Here is a 25063-nt window from a genome sequence, read left to right on the forward strand (position 1 = left end):
TGAACTTTGTCATTTCTTTAACAGCTCTCAAAAGTTTATGATTTGTTAATATTATTTGGGAAGTAGGTCTAAAGAGATTTGGAAAGGGTGTTTTTTTTCATTTTTTCAGCAGAGGCTGTCAGTCTCAGCATGCTGTTTGATTTCATAATACCCCCAAATTACATTACAAATACCTGAAACTTCATGATTTTTCAATTGCTTTTGCTTTGCAACCACTTGGTGTCCTGCCAAGATTGAAAGTTAAGTTTCAAGCCTGTCTGTAACTCTTATTTCCATAATCCAGTTAAAATCCCTTGTAAAAACAAGTCCCAGAATGTGTATGAGAAAAGAACTATTCAGTATGCAAGTAGGAATGTTTTGTTATTTTACAAAAATGGGTTAAAGGGCTTTTTTTTTACCTGAGATGAGAAATCCTCTGATTGTTGTACAGTACTCACATCTGCCATAGAACTGTAGCAATAAAAAATTCAAAAGGATATTTTGAGAACTTTGACTTTATTTACTATGCACTCTTCAAAAGAGTAGTAATAAATGACATTTGACAACAGCCACTTAAGAAGGAATTAGGGCATGTAATGAAAAAGGTGATGTGATATTTTCCCACATGCCCATTGCTGGCACCTCTTGTTTGCCACCTCTGTCTGTGTGTGACGGGGCGTAAGCATTGTTCACTGCCACATTCCACCTTTGGCATTTCTCTATCTCAGCCCTGTTCGATGATTAGTGGTAGAAGGTACTCCACTGCAGAGTATTTGCAGAAGGGGCACTGTTCTTAGACAATAGAAGGATTATTGCAGAGTGGCAAGAAGTACCACTATGTTTGGCCAGGAATAATTATTAGGATTTTAGGGAGCTGATACAGACAGGTCTGGTCCTTTTGAAAGATAGAGTAGGATTCTTTGTGTTTACCCATAGACTGTATGTGACTTCAATTGAATGGGTGAAGCCAACGTAACACAAACATGAATCCTCTCAGAATATTAACTTATACAACAGTGGATTAGAGGAATGTCTCATGAAAAAAGAGAGGTAGGTTGACAGATTGCAATAGAAGGAGAGAATTACAGACCCTGTGAAGCTGAGGGTGATTGGCAGAGTGATTAAAATCAGGAATGCATTGGAGATCAAAATTGGAGGTCAGCTGCTGAGATATTGTTGGCCTAAAGGGGTTACAGAAATGGGTTGAGGTGAAGCCTTGAGGGGATTTGAAAATTTTGACAATTTTACAACTGAAGCGTTGCTTTATTGGAAACCCATGTAGGTCAGCAAGCACATGGGACTTAGTGGGAGCTGGGCAAGCACAGGAGCATTTTAGCATTGTCTCCAATGGGAGACAGCTTTCTTCAGGGTATTTTCTTAATGAGGCAAACAATTGGTGCAAATCTAATTTATTACTCATTTACTGAGGGTGTCTTGTTTGTGAAATATGCCTGAATGAGCCCAATACTTCATATTTGGTAAGCAGTTGGATGAATGAACTTTCTAGTCAGAAAGAATATCCAGCCTCCTTGGGATATATTTTGATTTAAACAAAAACATCATTAAGTTAACATCAAAGTATCACAAATCATATAATACGATTTGAATCTTACCTGTGTACACATGTAGCATTTGGTTTGCATTTTAAGTATGTAACTAAAATGATGAAGCCTGGTATGCCAAAACCAATTCCAACACACATCACGTAGAAATAATTCTTAGCTGAAGGGTCTACAATACAGAAGTGAGAATATTACTGCACTAAGCACTGATGAAATCAGTTGTTTCAAGATCTAATGAAAAGATTAAAGGATGCTTTATATTTCTGCCAATGAAAATAACATTAGTCTGAACAAGCCAAATTTTTCTCACGACTTTTCCATCTCACTCGTGCAGCGATAACAGCTTAAATTTATGGTCTTGTCTTTAATTGTCTAACAAGTCTTAAGTCCTTCAGAGGAAAATTATCCAAGAAAATTTGGCACTAAGCCATTGAAAGTTATATCAGGGGACCAATAACATTGTATCACAGATAGTTTCCAACAGGCAGATTAATGCATGTTTGAGAGAGAGAGAGAGAGAGAGAGAGACAGAGATTTAGAGAACGAATTCAAGGACTGAGGATCTAGACAGCTGAAAGCACGTTCACCAATGGTGCTATGAGGGATGTTAGGGAGAGAATATTTTGCCCAGAAGTTAACTATGAGAGGTACAGATTCAGCGCTCCATGTTCATTCTGGACTTTCCCAAATTCCAAGAATAAAAATAAGGACAAAGCATATAAACAATGAAGATGAAAGGACCAACTTTGGAGCATGGGGTGTGGAAAGAAGAAATATTGAAGGCACTGCATTGATGTCAGTGATGATGTGGAGGTGCCGGTGTTGGGCTGGGGTGAACAAAGTCAGAAGTCACAACACCAGGTTAGAGTCCGACAGGTTTATTTGAAATCACAAGCTTTCAGAGCGCTGTTCCTTCATCAGGCGAACTTGAAGAAGAGGCGGCACTCTGAAAGTTTGTGATTGCAAATAAACCTGTTAGACTATAACCTGGTGTTGTAGTTATGAATTAAATCAGGAAAGATTTAACCAAGTTTGGTTACCAGCTCTGGGAGGACATATTCCTGTTGGCCTCATGAGCTCCCCCTCCAATCACCTCATTGCAGACTTTTGCTCATTTCTGATATTTTAAGCCTATTTAAATCAAAGGACAGTGAAAGAGTAAAAATGCTCAAAATTTTCCTTTTCTATCTTCTAACTCAATTGCTGTGCCTGTGAATGAGACAGTGAACTGGTTTGCAAAGGCTCAAACTAAATGAACTGTGTTGTTGAAGTTGGTGTGTTAAGTTTTTTTTAAGAATAGGTTTTAGCTAAGTGTGAAAAGTTACCTAGCAGCTAATTCAGTACCATTTCAGTCTTTTTCATCACATTGAATGATAGAGATCTAACACTTTGGGACATCAACTCTAGCAAGTTCTCTTGAAGTGTGATAATGCTGTAAAGCTTACAATGTGCCTATGTTTTTTGGCAGATGTCATTTTCAAACCAACGGATAACAAACAGATGAAAACCCTTTTGAATGCCTTTATGCAATTAGATGTCTGTATGGCTTTATTTAACCTTTTATTATGCTGCTGTAATGTAGTATTTTTGGGGCAAATGAGAAAAAACTTACATCTATACAACACTTTTCACAATCTCAGGATTTTCCTAAAGAATTTCATAGTCAAGTTAGTACTTTTGAAGTGTAGCTGTGACGGGATACACAGCAGAGAATATGCATGTAACAAGTTCCCACAAATTGCAACACAAGATAATCTATTGTAATGATGTTGAAAAAGGACTAGATATTTAATCAAGACACAAATGATGAGAATTTACTTTCAGTTATTCCTAACTCTGTCTCTGTTTGCAGTTCTGTCACTGCAAAATTGCAAATGGGTTCATTAATTTCTTTGTCGGCTGTGTCTCAATTGCTGTCCCTCTTGTTTCTGAGTCCCAGAGCTAAGGGGTTAATTCCCACTCCAGGACTCAGTACGAAATTCCTTGCTAATACTCCAGTGCTTAGAGATTAGTACAATGAGAGATACATCTTTTTGGAAGCAATGTCTAACCAAGACTCAATTTAACTGCTCATGTGATTGTGAAGGAACACATGGTACTGCTTCAAAGAAGAACAAGCAAATTATCTCCAGTGGACTGACCAACATCTCCCTTAATCAATATTACAAGAACAGATTATCATGTGCATTTTGCTTTTTGTAGCAGCTTGTTGTGCCCATGTCAACTGCTACACTTTCTACATTATGAAGGACCTTTTGGGAAGGAGATCTGCCACCCTCGACTGGTCTGGCCCACGTATGACTCCAGACCCATTGCAACAGAGTTAATTTCTTACCTGCCCTCTGAAATGGCAAGTTTAGGGGCAATTAGGGATGGGCAAGAACTGCTGATCTTGACAGCAATGCACACATCCCATGAAATAAACAAAATAAATTACAACAGTGAAGGTGCTACAAAAACATTCTACTGACAGTCAGGTGCTTTGGTGTGCCTTGAAGTTATGAAGAGATCTGACATCCCAAGCTCATAGGATGTAAATCTTTCTTACTTCACTTTTTATGTCACATTCTTTCAGCATTTTTAAGCCAGGCACTGGGTTTACCTTTTGTTGCTGATGTTGAATTTTCACTTGCATTGGTGGTGTTCTGTTGCACAGTCTTTTGCCCTTTACCAAGAATTCACAAATTAAAAAATAAAGTTTGTTAGCAGCCGTGTATTAGTTAAAAACACTGGGGACAATGACAGAACACAGATATACATCTTTGGAAGAGAAATAACAAAAAAAAAATCAGATAACTCAAGTTCCTGGTTGATATTTGATTCAAGGAGATGGCACTCTGAAATGGTTCAGTGTAAAACAGCATTACAGATTAAAGAGAAATCAGAGAACATCACCTTACCTGTTACACTCTGTTGAGTTTCCTGATTTCTTGGAGGGACAGATGTGGTTTCTGCAGTTTTTGTATTATCTAAAGAGAAATTTACATTGCAAACAATTTTAATATCCTTAGGATTTCAGCAGATACTTTAGAAGATAGCCCAAAGCCTTGTTAGGCACAAACTGTGGACATTCTTAGCTTCCTTAGACATCCCTTCCTCCCTGGAACTCAAGCTTCGGTTTAACCATATGCTACTTTCTGTTTTATTGTCCGTTTGCTCAACTCCATTTTTCTCTCTCCACAGAGGCTGCTGACTTGTTGAGTATTTACCATTTTCTGCTTTCACTGAAGTTGTATTGCAACTACAGCAATGTGCAAAGGCCTGCATCAATGAAGTACTTTTGAGAAGTTGCCACCATAGTAATGGAGCATTGTGGCATCTAACTTACTGCAAGATCCCACAGATTCCAGATAATCCGGTAAATGCCAGCTCACTCTTTCTCCATGGATGCTGCCTGTCCTGCTGTGATCTCCAGCATGTGTTGCTTTCAGTACAGATCCCAGCATCTTCAGTAGTTTGCTGCTACGTTCCAGATAAACTATTTGAGACGCTGGTCGACCAGAACTTCCCTGCATTGTGAGATTTTACTCTCAACTGACAGGAAAATTGAAACTTTGCCTTAATATATCACCCAGAGGCCATCAGCTCTAGGGATAGGCAATAAATGCTGGTTCAGCCAGTGAAACACACGTCTCCTGAATGAATAAGAAAAAATCTCTACCTGAGGTACAGCTGGATGCACTCTGGTATCAGAGCCAGGGATCTTGGATTTAAGACCCACCCCAAGACCTGGGCGCAGATATCAAAGGCTGACACTCTCAGGAAGGACCTCTACACTCTCAGAAGCTCTGTACTTTAGATGAGATGTTAAACTGAAGCAATGCCATCTCTCACAGATTAACATAAAGGAGAGAAGGGGATTGACCCCTGGCTGATATTTGCCCTTCAATCAATGAGACAAAAGAGATTATTGAGTCATTATGACATTACTGTATGTGGGAGTTTGCTGTGTGTCAATTTGCTGTAAAACTTCCTACATTACTACAGTGATCGCACTTTGAAAATACTTCATTGGCTGTGGGATGGTTGGTTGAAAGGCTCTATAGAAATCTTTCCTTATCTTTTCAAGGTCCAAGCCTGGAGCTTTGTGGTATGTTCTTAAAATGGAATTTGTTCAGCCTCACCCCAACCCCAGTCCAATGTCCTGAGTCAGTGCGGCTACTGCTATCTGCCAAATTTCTGATGGAGTGAGTGCTGCTCTGGTGGGGTTTCTGATTTTCAGCTGAAATGTTGCATTGAAGAGATGTTGTCAGAACACCTCCAATGAGAGGTTTTTGCATTTTCCACGTTCATGGTCTTACATCCACTGTCAGAGGGGTATGGGATGTCAACCTCTGTTTCTTTTTTTTTGCTCAATCACAGGATGCAGCTGGAAAAGGCTAATTATTGTTGATAGGCTAGTGGTGAGAAACCAGGGGTCTGTATTGGTTATAGGCTTTGAAACTATGTTTCAGACATTACTGTGTGGTTACAGATCTTGCAAATAGATTTCAAACATACTGATTGGTTTTCTTGACATATTGAGAGGAAATGTAAGAGACAACCAAATGGCTGTAGATCTGGGATCACATAAGGACCAGACCAAGCTGGAACAGCAAATATTCTGCCCTAAAGAATGTGAGTAAACCAGACAGACTTTTATGAGAATCCAGTAGCTTTGTGGACAACACGGTGTGGAGCTGGAGGATAACAGCAGCCCAAGCAGCATCAGAGGAGCAGGAAAGCTGACGTTTCAGGTCAGTACTGAAGAAGGGTCCCGACCCAAAATGTCAACTTTCCTGCTCCTCTAATGATGCCTGCCTTGCTGTGTTCCTCCAGCTCCACACCATGTTGCCTCTGACTCCAGCATCTGCAGTTCTTGCTGTCTCCTAGTAGCTTCATGGTCACTGTTTCTGAGGCTGGATGGTCCTGGGGTGAGTGGGTAGCATTTCTGTCTCTGAAAAGGTATGTTCATAATGAATCCAAACAGTCTGACATCAACCTGCAAATCATACCAGTAGATGGCAAGTGTTAAGAGTCCAAGAGATTCCTCGCCTGCCACGTGATGGAAAGAATCTTGAAGCTGCTACCATCTCCATGTGTGTCGAAATGTATGTTGCTGTAGCCATTCAGACTTCTTTATGGAGGTGGGGCTTGGCGTTTGGTTGTTATAATGGCTGGAGTGGATCAGATTGGCGCGAACAACATTGGGCTGACATAGAACATAGAGCATAGAACATTACAGCACAGTACAGGCCCTTCGGCCCTCGATGTTGTGCCGACCTATCATACCGATCTGAAGCCCATCTAACCTACACTATTCCATGTACGTCCATGTGCTTGTCCAATGACGACTTAAATGCACTTAAAGTTGGCGAATCTACTACCGTTGCAGGCAAACGTTCTATACCCTTACTACTCTCTGAGTAAAGAAACTACCTCTGACAACTGTCCTATATCTTTCACCCCTCAATTTAAAGCTATGCCCCCTCGTGCTCGCCGTCACCATCCTAGGAAAAAGGCTCTCCCTATCCACCCTATCTAACCCTCTGATTATTCTTATATGTCTCAATTAAGTCACCTCTCCACCTTCTTCTCTCTAATGAAAACAGCCTCAAGTCCCTCAGCCTTTCTTCGTAAGACCTTCCCTCCATATCAGGCAACATCCTAGTAAATCTCCTCTGCACCCTTTCCAAAGCTTCCACATCCTTCTTATAATGCGGTGATCAGAACTGTATGCAATACTCCACGTGCGGCCGCATCAGAGTTTTGTACAGCTGCAGCATAACCTCATGGTTCCGGAACTCAATCCCTCTATTAATAAAAGCTAAAACACTGTATGCCTTCTTAACAACCCTGTCAACCTGGGTGGCAACTTTCAAGGATCTGTGTACATGGACACCGAGATTTCTCTGCTCATCTACACTACTAAGAATCTTACCATTAGCCCAGTACTTTGTATTCTGGTTACTCCTACCAAAGTGCATCACCTCACACTTGTCTGCATTAAACTCCATTTGCCACCTCTCAGCCCAGCTCTGCAGCTTATCTATGTCTCTCTGTAACCTATAGCATCCTTCGTCACTATCCACAACTCCACCGACCTTAGTGTCGTCTGCAAATTTACTAACCCATCCTTCTATGCCCTCATCCAGGTCATTTATAAAAATGACAAACAGCAGTGGACCCAACACCGACACTTGTGGTACACCACGAGTAACTAGTCTCCAGGATGAACATTTCTCATCAACCACCACCCTCTGTCTTCTTTCAGCAAGCCAATTTCTGATCCAATTTGCTATATCTCCCACAATCCCATTCCTCCGTATTTTGTATAATAGCCTACAGTGGGGAAGCTTATCGAACGCCTTGTTGAAATCCATATACACCACATCAACCGGTTTACTCTCATCTACTTGTTTGGTCACCTCCTCAAAGAACTCAATTAGGTTTGTGAGGCACGACCTACCCTTCACAAAACCGTGTTGACTATCCCTAATCAAATTATTCTTTTCTAGATTATTATAAATCCTGTCTCTTATAACCTTTTCCAAACTTTTCCCAACAACTGAAGTAAGGCTCGCTGGTCTATAATTACCAGGGTTGTCTCTACTCCCCTTCTTGAATAAGGGGACCACATTTACTATCCTCCAGTCATCTGGCACTATTCCTGTAGACAATGACAAGCTAAAGATCAATGCCAAAGGCTCGGCAATCTCCTCCCAGGCTTCCCAGAGGATCCTAGGATAAATCCCATTGGCCCAGGGGACTTAACTATTTTCACACTCTGTAGGACTTCTAATACCTCTTCCATGTGAACCTCAATCCCACCTAGTCTAGTAGCCTGTATCTCAGTATTCTCCTCGACAACATTCTCGCTTTCTAGAGTGAATACTGTCGAAAAATATTCATTTAGTGCTTCCCCTATCTCCTCTGACTCCACACACAACTTCCCACTACTATCCTTGATTGGCCCTAATCTTACTCTCATCATTCTTTTATTCCTTAAATACCTATAGAAAGCCTTCGGGTTTACCCTAATCCTATCCGCCAACAACTTCTCATGTCTCCTCCTGGCTCTTCTGAGCTCTCTGTTTAGATCTTTCCTGGCTACCTTGTAACCCTCAAGCACCCTAACTGAGCCTTCACATCTCATCCTAACATAAGCTTTCTTCTTCATCTTGACCAGAGATTCCACCTCCTTCATAAACCACGGCTCCCGCGCTCTGCAGCTTCCTCCCTGCCTGACAGGTACATACTTATCTCGGACACACAGGAGCTTTTCCTTGAATAAGCTCCACATTTCTAATGTGCCCATCCCCTGCAGTTTCCTTCCCCATCCTATGCTCCCTAAATCTTGCCTAAACTCATCGTAATTGCCTTTCCCCCAGCTATAACTCTTGCCCAGTGGTATACACCTATCCCTTTCCATCACTAAAGTAAACATAACAGAATTGTGATCTCTATCACCAAAGTGCTCACCTACTTCCAAATCTAACACCTGGCCGGGCTCATTACCCAGTACCAAATCTAATGTGGTTTCGCCCCTTGTTGTCCTATCTACATACTGTGTCAGGAAGCCCTCCTGCACACACTGGACAAAAACGGACCCATCTATAGTACTCGAACTATAGTGTTCCCAGTCAATATTTGGAAAGTTGAAGTACCCCATGACAACTACCCTGTCTCTCTCACTTCTATCGAGAATCATCTTTGCTATCCTTTCCTCTACATCTCTGGAACTATTCGGAAGCCTATAGAAAACTCACAACAGGGTGACCTCTCCTTTCCTGTTTCTAACCTCAGCCCATACTACCTCAGTTGACAAGTCCCCAGACATCCTTTCTGCAACTGTAATGCCGTTCTTGACCAACAATGCCACACCTCCGCCCCTTTTACCATCTTCTCTGTTCTTACTGAAACACCTAAATCCCGGAACCTGCAACAACCATTCCAGTCCCTGCTCTATCCATGTCTCCGAAATGGCCACAACATCGAAGTCCCAGGTACTAACCCATGCTGCAAGTTCACCCACCTTATTCCGGACGCTCCTGGCGTTGATGTAGACACAGTTCAAACCAACTTCTTGCTTGCTGGTGCCATCTTGCGTCCCTGAAACTTTATTTCGGACCACTCTACTCTCAGCCTTTTCTATACTCGAACTACAATTTTGGTTCCCATCCCCCTGCTGAATTAGTTTAAACCCACCTGAATAGCCTTAGCGAATTTCCCTCCCCCCAGGATATTGGTACCCCTCTGGTTCAGGTGAAGACCATCCTGCTTGTAGACGTCCCACCTACCCCAGAAAGAGCCCCAATTATCCAAGAATCCAAAACGCTCCCTCTTGCACCATCCCTGTAGCCACGTGTTCAACTCCTCTCTCTCCCTATTCCTCACCTCACTAGCACGTGGCACGAGCAACAAACCAGAGACAACAGCTCTGTTCGTCCTAGCTCTAAGCTTCCATCCTAGCTCCCTGAATTTCTGCCTAAAATCCCCATCTCTCTTCCTACCTATGTCTTTGGTGCCTATGTGGACCACGACTTGGAACTGCTCCCCCTCCCCTTAAGGATCCCAAAAACACGATCAGAGACATCACGGGCCCTGGCACCTGGGAGGCAACACACCAACCGTGAGTCTCTCTCGTCCCCACAGAACCTCCTATCTGTCCCCCTAACTATGGAGTCCCCAATGACTACTGCTCTGCTCCTCTTCCCCCTTCCCTTCTGAGCAGCAGGGACAAACTCTGTGCCAGAGACCTGTGCCCCACTGCTTTCCCCTGGTAAGTCATCCCCCCCAACAGTATCCAAAACTGTACACTTATTGTGGAGGGGAATGGCCACAGGGGATCCCTACACTGCCTGCCGGTTCCCTTTCCGGCCCCTGACTGTAATCCATTTGTCTTTTTCTTGTACCTGAGGAGTGACTACCTCCCTGTAAATCCTCTCAATAACCCCCTCTGCCTCCCGAATGATCCGAAGTTCATCCAGCTCCAGTTCCCTAACGCGGTTCTTGAGGAGCTGGAGTTGGGTGCACTTCCCGCAGATATAGTCAGCAGGGACACTAGTGGTGATCCTTATCTCCCGCATTCTGCAGGAGGAACATTCAACTGCCCTGATCTCCGTTCCCATTATTCTAAATTCCCAAAGAGACTGTTGATCCCCATTCAGGTCTGGGATGGATCGTGTCTGCCTCCTTGCTCTCCCAGTGATGGAGAGCACAGCATTGTGGCCAGACCTGGCTGTTGGCAGAGAACACTGGAATAATTACTGAAAGTCCCTCCTTATTCTGGATTTTAATTAGCTGAAGTTAAGTTCTCTAGCTACCATGGGGGATTTGAACACAAATTGCTGAATTAGGGCCTAATTAATGTGACTTCTGTGCTACTTTACCAAGATAAATTGCCATCGACCCGGAGGATCCATTCTCTTGGAGAGCCACCTTATCTCAGGCAAGGGGTGAGGTTGAGAGGTGGCACCTTCCCAGTAACCGTGACTGGTGCAGGAATTGAACCATGCTATTGGTGTCATTGCATTGCAAACCAGCCATCCAAGCTCATCAGCCCCTACTTTACTCGGCTATGTGGAGTTGATAAGCTTGCAAACACACCCAGAAAATGCCCTTAATGAAGAAAAGAATGTGTACATAATAGGGCATAATTTTTAGAAAGGACACATGTACCAAAAAGATCAGCAACAAGGTTCCCAATCCAAACAGGAACTGAGTAGGAGAAAATGGATGCTTATAAAACTGAATTCACAATATAAACTGTGTACACAACTCCCCAAGATAATAAAATTTGAGGCTGGATGAACACAGCAGGCCTAGCAGCATCTCAGGAGCAAAAAAGCTGATGTTTCGGCAAGGGTCTCGGCCCGAAACGTCAGCTTTTGTGCTCCTGAGATGCTGCTGGGCCTGCTGTGTTCATCCAGCCTCACACTTTATTATCTTGGATTCTCCAGCATCTGCAGTTCCCATTATCACTACACAACTCCCCAGCTTAATTTCAATGTAGATTGACAATATGAAGACCCACCTCGCACAGTCAAATTACAAGCTGTTTGATAGATCTCGCCTCCAACCTTCACTTTGCAGTTGTAGATTCCACTGTCATTCACAGCCAATCCCTTAAAACATAGTGACGCATCACCCTCAGTGCAGTTGCTGGAAATAAAGGCGATTCTCTGCTGCCAGCCAGGAGTCACATAAACCTGTCCACCTGAGAGTGTCAAGATCTGCCACAAAGTTAAACAAGAGTTACAACTCTATAGCGAACTGTGCTCGATCTTTAATTTGTCTCATTGTTTCTGGTCAATTTCTTCCTGGAACAACTGGTAAAGACATGGTTTATGGAAGCACCAAGACACTTGATGATGGAATAAACATAATGCTCAGATGTTAAAAATTGAAGTGAAGCTGCGATTTTCTCATGCAACATTTCAAAATCAACCTCCTTATCCTGGAAAGCAAGTTGCTTTCAGAAACATAAAGGTTTGACTATCATATCTTAACTCAAAATACCATTCTCCAGGAATTCTACCAGCCATGATCCCCGCAAGGGGTTTTAACTAATTTTTTTCCGAATGCAACAAATCTATGTTATTAAATAATGGGTATTGACTTAACTTGACTTGTCCGTAGTTACCAGACTGGTTTCTAACTTTGCAGGTCTCTGCTGGTGCGGTAACTCACCTGTGATCAACTGGCTTAACTCAGCACAGGTTTGGCATTGAGCCTGGGACTCTCAGCTACCTGAACGTAGCGAGGGATTCACCTATAAAGTCTTCTCTTGGCACCCTCATGCTGTCACACTCAACTTCTGCAGGGCTGTAACTTTGTCACCTTTCATGTTTCCCATTGACATGCTGCCCACTCAGTAACATTTTAACTCCATTTTCAGCAAACATCCCTAACCATTTGCCACTGTAGAGTTCAACTAGAGTGGAGTTTTTGTGGAGGCCTTGGTATCATGGTAATGTCATTGGACTAATAATTTATCAGCTCATACTTTGGTGATATTACTTAAACTCTGTCTGTAATTGGTGGCATTTGAATTCAATTAATAACATTGACAAAATGAATTAAAGGCCAGTCTCAGTGTTGAAAACTACCATCAATATTAATAAAAACCTCATCTGATTCACTAATGACTTTGCGGGAAGGAAATCGGCTATCCTACAGGTGACTCTAGACCCAGAAAAATGTAATTAATTCTGACATTACTGAACAAATCACTCAGGTCAAGAGCAATTAAGGATGGACAATAAATATTGGCTTTGTCAGGGACATTCACATGAAATAATTTTTAAAAAATCTTCGGATCTGGATGCCTCCCACAATCTTTCAATCCTTCAACCTCAGCCTTGTTGCTCCCTCCATCATATATATGTGCCTGTTTCACCTCCAAATGCTCCTTTTCTCTATAAATTCATCATCTCCAAAGTTCTGCTGGGCCAATGCTGTCTCATTCTTGTTTAATCTAAGTGCACACTGTGTTGCATACATTCCTTCGTAGTACTCAGGCCTTTCCATGGCAAAATTCCACCGAATCTCCACAACTTCTGACAAGCTCCAATTATTATGCTGTTTGAACTTAACAGCTTCTTACATTTTGCCTTATCCCTTCATCTTAGTCGGGGCCATTCTTTCTACAAGCCCTGCTCTCTGGAATTCCCACACCAGAACTCTCAACCTTTCACATCCTTTAAAAACGTATTTGATCAAACATTCGCTCATGCCTACTCATTAATTTCCCTCAATCAATGCGTGTTTTCCATACACCTATCTGAGAATTTTTTTTTGACATTACTTATTAATTAAATGGAACCTTTGTTGCTATTCATTGATCAGCTGGATCATTAAGTTGTACGTGTCAACCTTTATTTAAATTTGAAATAATGACTTTGACAAACTATTCAATGATCCTTTAACTCTCCTGCATTGTCAATTTAAGCACACCTCTGAGAGCCTTCATCTATGCAATAGATAACCACAGAACTGTCAATATTTTTTGCAGCACTGTCTAGCAGATGCATAACACTACCTCTGTCAGCAATAACGCCTTAACACCTTAACATCAAAATTGGCACCTTGGAAACGCCAGAAGTCTCACAGTGATGTTTTGTTCTGTTTTGTTCTGTTTTTGTAAAACAAGTATGTTGAACACAGCTCACAATGTTGCACATGTCGAAAAGTATTTGGATAAAATTAATTTGCTATTGATTGAAAATGATGGCACACAGACCTTTTCACAAAGGCTTTGATCTAGTGAACAATATTTTTCCAATCGCTAACTTGGTTTTGTGGCAAAAAAAAATCCTCAGAAAATCCTTGCAAATTTACATTGAAGAAAAAGAAGGCTTGGATATGCTGCTCCACAGAATGGTGCCCAGGTTACTTATCCCACTCTGGATGTGGCAAAACTTGTATAAGTGAATCCACAAAAGGTGAGCAAGTTTAAAGAAGGTGGGATTTCAGTGTCAGCCATGCCATCACTGTGTAAAGGATGGGCTATTTCACATCAACTAGTTTGAGATGCACAGTAATGCCAACAGCATGGGCTCAATTTCACAGCAGCTGAGGTTACCATGAAGGATTCCTTCTCAATCTCTCCCTCAGCATAGTAACCCTCAGGTTAAACCATCACCAATTGTCCCACGCTCTATTGAGGGAGCAGTCCTATGGTCTGGTCAGACTGTGGTGACTTTACCTTACTTTATTCAAACCACAAGTAGCTTAAACTGCTTCAAAGAAATATACGGAGATAAAAATTTAAGTTGAATCAAAGAAAGAGATTTTAAAGGAACAAATGATTGGAGGAGGAGATAAACAGTGCCTTAAAAGGAGACAGAATAGTAGAGAGATGGAAGGATGTGGGGCAGCATTCTCAGTGATGAAGGTTTAGACAATTGACGCCCTGTCACTAATGGCCAGGAGAAGTGGGTAAGAGGTAGACAAGAGGCCAGAGACTGAGAAATGCAGACTTCCACATGGGGACAGAATCCTTCACACTTCTCCAGTTCACAGTGAGATCAATGGGTAAGACTTTCCACCCCCAATGCCTGACCTTTCCTCTCTGACTGTAAGAATGGCACTGAAGGAAGCAAAATACTCATTGCTTCAGTCCCCATTATGTTACTGAGTGGGATTTTCAGTGCAGCTCAGAAGCCCAACACTTGGATGAATTCAGAGAGGCGTGGCTGTGTTTGAGCTCACATGTTGTTCTTTGATGTTGTTTACAAAAATAAATGCCCCTATTTGGCAGAAGATGAGCTCAGTGACCAACTTACTGCTCTGGATACCCAAAGTCAGAAGTCACACGTCACCCAGGTTATAGTCCAACAGGTTTATTTGAAATCATAAGCTCACTGCTCCTTTGTCAGATGAAGTCACCTGGTATTGTGTGATTTCTGACTTTATCCACCCAATTCCAACACTGGTACTTCTACATCAAGTCTTGTACCCAGCAACGAAAGAAGAGGGTGGCCATATTGGGGTTTGCTTCGGTTGTACTCAGCAAAACAAGACCTCTCAAAACGATTGTGAAGGTTAGGGCAGAGCAACGTGGACATGGACGACATGTCAAGACACAATGCCGAGCTTGACCTGGAGCAAGCTAACTGCTCACATTTCATTCAAACACCAGCGGAAACAAACTGCCTTTTGCTCCAATGTGATCCACCAGATGGTTTAAGATCGTCAGGTTAAGATTTTCCCAAACACCCTAGCCTCTTAAAAAGCTCTTTAAGGGCCATTTGAAAATCCAGCCTGCTGTCCACTGTTTGAATGGTTTCATTTACCACTTTATCAGACCCATTCACGTTTGCACTTCTGAGTGCCCACTCAATGTCCAGGTAGTCATTCTGACGTGATCTTGGGGTATATTTACACGGCAGCTTAACACTGTCTCCAGCTCTTGCCTGAATGGGATCGCATTTTCTTGTTTCAGCTGCTGCAGCCCCTGAGTAAAGAAAGAAAGGACGAATAAATCTTACATTTGTCAGAATAATTGCAACATCGCAGTGTAGTGCACTATATCACCCCGACACAGAACTGACACATGAAGCTCACAACCACAACTTCTCACTTATGCCTCGGTTTCCTTTCCTAGCTTTGGTTTCAGTGGAAATGTACAGATCAAAGAAGGAAAGTGAAGTTACATCCTTGTTATTTTGTCAAGATAATGCTCAAAGCTAGAGAAATGGAACTACAAGGCACAGAAACCAGAAGTGAAAAGAAAATTCTAAAAAGGGTTTTCATGTGACACAGAGAGAAAAAAAGACTTCCGTGCAGTAGAACTGGGACCACCAGATGATTCAAGCCACGTTACAGACAAGGAAGGTTTCTTTGGAGTGTGAGTCGCCATAGTCTTTCCAGACCACTGGGCTACTCACTCATTAGATAGAGAGAGACAGTTGGTGGTGGTTTAACCTGAGGGTCACCATGCCTCAGGTGAGGGGGGAGGTTCAGAAGGAGTGTCCCTCAGGGGAACCTCAGCCAGTGATGGGAATTGAATCTGCGCCTTTGGCATCACACTGTTTCCACAAACCAAATCACTGCTGGAGTGCACGAAGGCAACTTCCAAATAACATGCTCCCTCAATCTAAGAAGAGTAATAGAGTGACATTGCATATTCTGCTGTTGCGATGTTAATTGAGGGATAGGAGTTAACGACAGTGCTGTACACAATAATTTCCACCGCTCTTGTTCGCAATAGTGCAATGGAATCCTTTATATCTGAGAAAGTAGCAAGGGCCTCAGTTTAACTTCAGTCCAAAAGACAGAACCTCTGACCTTGCAGTGCTCTGTTGGTGCTATGCTGGAGCATTAGCGTTCCTTTTTGTGCTCATCTCCTGAAGTGGAGTTGTACCTGAAACCTTTTCATGACCAAAAAGTACCAATAAGAAAATCACAACAGGGAGCATCAATGAACAAAGTACATTTCTCATTTTCAGGTGATAACACTGCTGATTGTGGGAGCTTGCTGCGTACAAATTGGTTGCCATGGAGCTAGTATTACACTTCATTGGCTGTGAAGCACTTCGGGAAGTCCTGTGATTGTAAGCTGTGATTTCAATATATATACAAAGCTAAGTCATTTCAGTTTCCGAAAACTTAGTGCAGTGTACCTTGCTCAGTAAAGGCACATAAAAATGTTCAGAACAATGAAAAGATCAAAGCCTTTTCCTAACTTCTACTGTTCGACAAACGCATTGATGCAAAGATGATAAAACAGTTGACAAATATGCCAATGCTTTTACTGCATGAAATTTAAGACTGAATGGAGAAAGAATTTCATCTCTCAGTGATTTGAGAGTGTTTGGAACTCCTTGCCACAAAGATGTGTGGAGGCAGAGTTCTTGTGTATATTTAAAGTTGAGAAAGAGAAATATATTAGAATCATAGAATCCTTACAGCGTGACAGCAGGCTATTAGGCCCATTAAGCCCAAGCTGACCCTCCAAAGTGCATCCCACCCAGACCCATCCCTGTAAGCTTGCATTCTCCATGGCTAAGCCATCTAGCCTGCACTTCTCTGGGCACCAGGGGGCAATTTAGTATGGCCAATCCATTTAGCTGTAAATCTTTGGACTGTGGGAGGAAACCGGAGCCCCTGGAGGAAACCCACGCAGACATGGGGAGAATGTGCAAACTTCACACAGACAGCCACCCAAGACTAGAATCAAACCTGGGTCCCTGGCGCTGTGAGAAAGCAGTGCTAACCATCGAACACTGTGCCGTGCTGATTCTAGATCAGTAGGTGTATCGAGGGTTACAGGGAAAAAGAAGCAAAGGGGACATGGGGAAAGTTGAATCAGCCATGATCCTATTGAATGGCAGAGGAGTCTCGAGGGGCTTGGTCCTTTTTTTTATTGTCTTATGGTCTAATTATACAGACCAGCTGCAACTGTTATTAGTTAAGTAACACCCATCTAGGACAGAAACTAAATCTCTTCACCTTTTAATGTCTCATTAGCACACGCTATGGAATATGTCATCCGCTATTTGGAAATTGGGCGATGCACCAAAACTGCTTGCAAGGAGGTTATTATGAGGTATTATTTGTAAGACCTTACCAATGGAAGGTAAATGGACTGTTGGCTTGTATTCCAAAGGGAATGGAGAATAAAAATAGGGAGCATCTGTGGAAAGAATGCAGAGGTGGCATTTTGATCCCAGTGGCCCTTCTTCAGAATGTTCTGAAAAAGAGTTACTGGACCCAAAAAGTTAACTCTGTTTCTCTCCACAGATGCAGCCAGACCTGCTGAGTTTCTCCAGCAATTTCAGTTTTTGTTTCAGAATTACAGCATCAACAGTTCGTAGTTTCATTATAAAAATAAGGTCGTCTTGCTGAAGCTATACAAGGCTCTTGTTAGAATTGCTGGAATACCGTGAAAGGCTTTGTTCCCCTTATCAAAGGATATATTGGATCTGGAGACAGTCCGTTGAAGGATAACTGGATTGGCCCTGATTACAGGTGGATTTTCTTATGAGGAGGAGTTGAGTAGGTTAGGACTGTTTAGAAGAATGAGAGGAGACCTCACTGAAACAAATAAGATTATTAGTAGGCTTGGCAGGATAGATGAAGGAAGGTTGTTCTCCCTTGTAGGAGAGCAGAAGGCATCATCACAGAATACCCAGATCACCCATTCAAAACAGAGATGAGGAAGAATTATTTCTCTCAGAGAATAGTCAATGTGAAATTCTCTACCTTAGAGGGCTAGCAAGGCTGAGTTATTCAGTACATTCATGGCTGAGATCGACAGATTTTTAATCAATAAGGGAATCAGGGATTACAGTGATAAAACAGGTAGGTGGAGTTGAGGATTATCATGATCTCATTGAATGATGAAGTGGACAGAATCTGTCAAATGACCTACTTCTGCTCTTACATCTTACGTTTTATGGTCTAAGATTGGCCTAATAAGAAGGTGCAGAACAGGTGTGGTAACAATTTTAAAAAGTCGAATCAGGATTGAGTCAAACTTCATTTACTCAAGACTGCCCATATGTAAATAACTCTTTAAGATGCCTTTCCAAAACTGTTCTCTCTTTATGCTTTTGAAAAAGTAAATGAACAACCAAGCATTAGGAAAACCAATTATACACAACAAATAAACATGATGTGCGTCCTCACTTTGGAAAGTTAATTTCTCTGTTAGAGATAAAACAAATTCTTCAAAACGTATTTTCCAGAATAAGTACATCAACAATAACATAGCAAATGCAAATTCTTTTTCAATACTAGAATATGATGCATATTTGGGAACATAAAATCAATCTAAAATCAGGATTCTATCTGAAAAATTGAGGTAATGATAGAAAACTAATAAAGATTTCCAAGACAAAAAGAACATTCACTGTCAAAGTTTACAAATGAGAAATGAACAAAATACCATGGGACAACCCAGATTAACAAATGGGAAGACCAACAACATGTCACCCTTCTAGAATTGGAAAAGAAGCAAAAAGAGGATAGAGACAGAAAGGTAAGGACTGACAGAAGATGAATCAGACAGTGCTCTAGAATGAAGAGTTGAGGGTCAAAAGAAAATATGACAGGAATATCAAGGAGAGAGTTGAATCAGAGATAAGGTTGAGGCCTGCACAGTACTCAGGAGAACAGTACTTTAGAGCCAGCTACTAAGGTTTTAACACACTTGTTGTGTAGGAGACAATGAGTGTCTGGTTTGGAATGAGAATGGGAAGAGGAGGTGAAGAGGCTGGGCACACAGGACTGTGTACATGTGCAGAAAGACGCCCATCAGAGTCACCATGGGATGTACGATTACCATCTGAAACACAACAAATACTCCACCTAAAACAAACTAACACACGGAATGTCAGAGAAAGTCAACAGGTCTGGCTGCAACTGTGGACAGAAATGACAGTTAATGTTTTGAGTCTAGTGACCCTTCTTCAGAACAGAATATATCATCCAATTGGGAGTCTTTCAAATTATGAAAGGCTAGCTGCAGCAAAAATGCTTCCATTTGTGCAGGAATCCAAAGTGACTGGGCTCATAAAAATAGGACAGAAGACAATAAATACACTCAGGTGAATTTGTTTTACCTAGGGAGTGGTTGGAATGTGAAACACACCAGCAAGTGCAATAGTCGAAACATAGCTTTGATGCATTAAAGGGAGAATCAGAATAACTCGAGAGGAAGAGGCAGAAGATTGCACTGAAAGACTTAGATTACTAAGATCAGAGGAGGTCTATGAAGATCATAATCACTAGTAATGACTGGATGGGTGAGTGACCTATTTAAGTGCTGTATATGGCATGTAATTCAACAAATACTGTGTAATAAATTGGAGAAGCTAAGTGCAAAACAATATAGGAAATAATAAGAGTATTTAAAAACTCTGGCCATCCTTTATGGGATTTAAAAGATTTTTACAGTCCCTGTACTGCTGTGGGACTTGTAGGTTTTGCTGGAACTGTGGGGCTGTTTATCCCTTTAAACATTGACGGTTAAACTGCATTATTTGCAGAAACAGGAAATGACATTGGGGCCGATTATGGGTTGCACTTGCCAACAATATCCTGTTATGTTTTGAAGATATCAGTCATCTACCATTCTCATTGTACAAAATCCTATATTTATGTCTACTGAAAGTTTAAAATAAAAAAAGCTGATCTGTTTTGCATTGCTTCCTCTTTTCCTACTTCTGTTCTTCTTTTGAATTATGTTGGTCGTAACTGAAACTGAATTTCTGACAAGTTGCAGTGACAAGTTGTTTTCCAGGTCAGTGAATGGTAGTTAGACTCACGGAGCTGAATTTTGAAATCAGTGTCAGGACCCAGTGACCTGTCACTGCAATGATCTTGAAATGTCAATGCCCTAATTAGCTGTGCCATATTTTACCAGGAGAGGGGAACTGCCTGCAGGGCACAGGCGAACAGCAGCGATGATGGGATTTGGTACTGCCTTGCTGAAGAGGGAGGGCTCCAGTTAAAGGCCCATGCTGACACAATGAGCACAAAAGTTGTAAAATCATAGAATCCCTACAGTGCGGAAGCAGGCCATTCAGCCCATACCTACCCCCAAAGAGAATCCCACCCAGACCTACCCCCCAAACCCTATCCCTCTACCCCTGCATATCCCATGGCTAATCCATCTGGCCTGCACATTCCCTGAGCACAATGGGCAATTTAGCATGGCCAATCGATCCTAACCAGCATATCTTTGGACTGTGGGAGGAAACCCATGCAGACACAGGGAGAATGCATAAGCACCATGCAGAGAGTCACCTGAAGGTGGAATTGAACCCAGGTCCCTGGTGCTGTGAGGCAGCAATACTAACAATGAGCCACCCAGATAGTGACAATAAAGTGCATGATCTGGCACAAGATTCAGCCCATCCCAAGTCCTTTCAACATTGACAAGAACTTCTCCCCTCTTTGTGTGATGCCTCCCTGTTCCACTCCTTGCTCTACCCCTTGAGGATTGTGTCACATTCCCTGAGGTGCAGTGCCACCCTCTGAGAGTGTTGCTTTTAACCTCACCTGCAACTGAAATCTGTATTTGTGTGATCTGAGTTGTTTGTCTCTTGATGACGAACAAAGTTTCAAAACATGAAGAGAATCTTTCATTTAAAGCAGAGAGATGTTGACTCTTGCCCCGATGGCCGCACTCACCCTCAGGCTAAGCCTAATGAATGCTGATTGGTCGGTTTTCTGAACTCCTGCCTGACACTTTGTCAGCAATGAGTGAATTCATGGGAGGAGTAAGTATAGGAGTTAATCTTTACCCCTTCCTTCCTTGATACAAAAATAAATGCACAAATTTCACCCACAAAGACCCTCAGCAACAACACCAGATATTGTACAGCTGAGGTAATCTGACCCAAATGGGGAGCAAACCTGATCAATGCTTCTTAGTGCGTACCTGACTGACCCAACTGGGAGACTCACATTATAATTAAAATAACATACCTTTTTTTAACGTGGATTATATTCATCTATTTGCACACTATTTCTCATGATACAATGAATTAACATTACACCTTGTTTGCATGCATAATACATTGCCCTGCAACAGGCTTAAATAGTTTTCACACCAACATGAGCTAATTTTAGAATGAAGATAGTTATTTCTAGATAAGTAAACTCCTGATACTTTTTATGAAAATCACATAAGGAAGGTCATGTTGTGACTATACAGGACATTGGTTAGGCCACTTCTGTAATACTGCATTCAGTTCTGGTCTCCTTGCTGTAGAAAAGATGTTGTTAAACTTAAAAGGGTTCAGAAAAGATTTAGAAGGATGTTGCCAGGGTTTGAGCTAAAAGGAGAGGCTGAATAGGCTGGGGCTACTTTCTCTGGAGTATCAGAGGCTGGGGAGTGACATTACAGAGGCTTATAAAATGGTGAAAGGCATGGATACGGCGAATAGTCAGGGTATTCTCCCCACTGTAGAGGAATCCAAAACTAGAGGCATAGGTTTAAAGTGAGAGGAGAAAGATTTTAAAAGGGGCCTAAGGAGAATCATTTTCACGCAGAGGGTGGTGCATGTTTGGAACAAGCTGCCAGAGGAAGTGGTGGAGGCTGGTACAATTACAACACTTAAAAGGCATCTGGATGGGTATTTGAATAGGAAAGGTTTAGTGGGATATGGGCCAAATACTGGCAAATTGGGCTACATTAATTTGGGATAACTGCTGGCGTGGACAAGTTGGACTAATGGGTATGTTTCCATAATGTGCATCTCTATGACTCTTAAACTCTGACATTCAAGTTTTGAAAATTCTCTGTAAAGCTTCCACTAAAATCATCACTTTCTATTTCAATATCAGTTTACCAATGCATTGGAGCATTTTAAGGCTCACTGCTGATATATTTAAAGTACTTTTAAACATAGAACAGCTCACAGAACAGATTTCCTGCTCAGTGCAGTGTATTTTTTTTTAAATCTCTCAGGGGATGAGTCCATCACTTTTAAGAGTAGCATTTGTTGTCCACCACTAATTGCCCATGAATTGAATGATTTGTACCAGAGGGCAGTTAAGAGACAAGTCAATCACTTTGCTGTGGATATGGAGTCAAATGCAGGCCAGAACAGGTAAGGATGTCAAACTGCCTTCCCCAAAGAACATCAGCGAATATTTGAGTTTTTGCAAAAATCAGTGATAGATTCATTCTTTTAAAAAAAACAAGCTCATTAATTGGTGAGAGATTTCAGAGCCCTGGGATGCAGAAGGTCTGGGTGTTCTCGTACATAACGTGTAGAAAGTTAGTGTCCAGGTATTCATTAGGAAAGCTAATAAAATGTTATTGCTTATTGGGAGAGGAATTCAATACTACAGTAGGGAGATTTTGCTTCAACGATACAGGGTAAAACCACGACTGAAGTATATTACATACAGCGTTGGCCTCCTTATGTATAGAAGGATGTAAAGATGAGGAAAATTGTTCAGAGAAGATTTCCAGGTCAATACCTGGAATTTGTGAATTGATTTATGAGGAAAGCTTGGAAGGGCTAGGCGTGAGCCCTCTGGAAAATAGAACAGCAATAGGTGACTTGATTGGTTTCGATTGAAATTGAATTAGGCTAACTGATGCAGGTATCCCATTAACAAAAAGTTTTTTACATGTTCACAGTACATGGGCTCTGACCAACCTGGTCTGAGCCAGGCCCCAGAATGAGGAGACCGTCTGAATTTCCTATTTATATCTGTCAACCAGGGCTCCCTGATTGGCACAAGTTAACAACCCCAATGAGGGATCTCATAGTCAATGAGATCCTCCTGGCCATGGCTTGAATCATTTCAGAACCATGTAAGATCTTGAGCGTTCTTGGCAGGATGCATGTGAAACAGATGTTTCATTTTGTGGGAGAATTTTGAACTGGAATTATTGTTTAAAACTAAAGAGTCACCCATTTATGACAGAAGTGAACAGAATTTATTTTTTTTCCCTCAAAGGATCATAAGCCTTTGGACCTCTGTTCCTCCAAAGGAAGTGTAAGTAGGGTCCCTGAATATTTTTTAAGGACGCGGTAGATAGATGCTTGATTTGCAAAGGGGTGAAAGGTTATTGAGCGTAGATGGGAATGTGCAGTCATCAGATCAGCCATGATATACTGGATGGCAAAGCAGACTTAATATTTATTAATAATTATTCAATATACCAGATTTTTATTGAATTTAACTTACAATCTGCTCACTGCTATGGAATTTGAGCTCATGTTCACAAAGCATTGGCCCTCTGGGTTTCTGGCCAAGTGACAATACTGTTACATCACTATTTCCCAAAGGTAGGTTCAACTGAGGCATTCAAGAGAGCATTAGATGGTTATTTGGATAGAAATAATGCTCAGGGCTGCAGGGGAAAAGCAGGAGATTGTCACTGGGTGATGATACTCCTTTGAACAGCCAATCCAAACCCAATGGCCCAAATGGACTCTTTATGCACAATAACAATTCTGTGATTCTAACCTAGCAAACTGCTGCCCATTGCTGATTGTGTATTTAGGTGCTAATGAAACAATTGCAATAAAATCAATATTGAACAAGTGTTGGCATTCTGAATTCGTGGATACTTTCTACCAGTAATCTAAAAATCAGTCAAATGTGCTGGTGGTTCAGGTTCAAATCCCACCACTCCAGTCAGTGGTGGATAAATATAATACATCTGCAATTGAACACTTGTCTTGAAACAATATTTTTTTTCTTTGTCTTAAAAACCTCTTTGGTTCACAAAAGTCCCTTAGGGAAGGAAATTTGCAGTACATATGTCTGATCTACATGTGATTCCAGACCCACAGCAACGTCGTTTTCGCTGACGTGCTCTCTGGCCTACGAAGCCACATCATGGTATCAAGCCGTAGCAAAAAACTCCTGACAGTGCAGTATGCAGAACACACCAGCTGCAGAGATTCAAAAAGGCACTCACCAGTGATGCCGGCTTCCCAGGAAAGAATTTAAGAAATCTTCCTACAGAGAATCACATAGTCCTTACAGTATAGAAATATTCAATCCATTTGTTTCCCCAAAAAAGTCTTGCTAATCTGTCCTTGCATAAGTTCCTTCTTCTATTCGTCTGTAAGTAGATGATTACCAATATGTCTTCTCGTTTAATTTTTTAAAGAAGTTCATTATGGTATGTGGGCATTTCTAGCTAGGCCAGCATTTATTGCCCATCCTTTATTGCCTAAGGGGATAGCCAAGAATCAACCATATTGCTGTGAGCTTGGAGTCACATATAGGCCAGACCAGGTGAGGTTAGTTTCATGGTCATCTGCAGACTCTTAATTCCAAATTTCTAAGCCCATTCATTCCCTTTCTCAATCAATGTTGGTGAAATATGGGCAGATTTTGTTTAATAAGGAGTCTGTAACATTGAATCTAACTAAGAAGCAGGTACAAAATTTATTATATTTTGGACATATTGATCTTTGTTGTTTGGATAGCACCAGTCCTCAAATACAATTGTAGGAATGTGAAAAAGCAAGTTTTTTCAATGCACATCATGAAATGCCTCTGAGGTATAAACTGATAGGTTCAAGCTCTTTTCAGGACTTATCCCTTAGTCTAAG

The 25063-nt window shown here is 41.6% G+C and overlaps 1 protein-coding gene and 1 long non-coding RNA gene across 4 annotated transcripts in view; one reads left to right on the forward strand and one right to left on the reverse strand.

Moving 5' to 3' along the window:
- Nucleotides 1-25063, reverse strand: part of LOC125467014 (uncharacterized) — a 36593-nt gene that overhangs the window by 3165 nt on the left and 8365 nt on the right. For 2 of the 3 annotated variants that reach the window (XM_048562317.1, XM_048562318.1), the window contains exons 2-7: nt 15320-15480; nt 11557-11755; nt 4442-4510; nt 4144-4206; nt 1593-1710; nt 399-450 (exon numbers count right to left, since the gene is read on the reverse strand). In XM_048562317.1, coding sequence (XP_048418274.1) covers nt 399-450; nt 1593-1710; nt 4144-4206; nt 4442-4510; nt 11557-11755; nt 15320-15480 — 662 coding nt within the window. The remainder of the gene's footprint in view (nt 1-398; nt 451-1592; nt 1711-4143; nt 4207-4441; nt 4511-11556; nt 11756-15319; nt 15481-25063) is intronic. The other variant, XM_059638975.1, reaches the window with a different exon arrangement.
- Nucleotides 19649-25063, forward strand: part of LOC125467015 (uncharacterized) — a 65621-nt gene continuing 60206 nt past the window's right edge. The window contains exon 1 of the long non-coding RNA XR_007250544.1: nt 19649-19774. This is a non-coding gene — a long non-coding RNA (uncharacterized LOC125467015). The remainder of the gene's footprint in view (nt 19775-25063) is intronic.

This window comes from Stegostoma tigrinum, chromosome 32 (genome assembly GCF_030684315.1).
Source record: "Stegostoma tigrinum isolate sSteTig4 chromosome 32, sSteTig4.hap1, whole genome shotgun sequence".
NCBI lineage: Eukaryota > Metazoa > Chordata > Chondrichthyes > Orectolobiformes > Stegostomatidae > Stegostoma > Stegostoma tigrinum.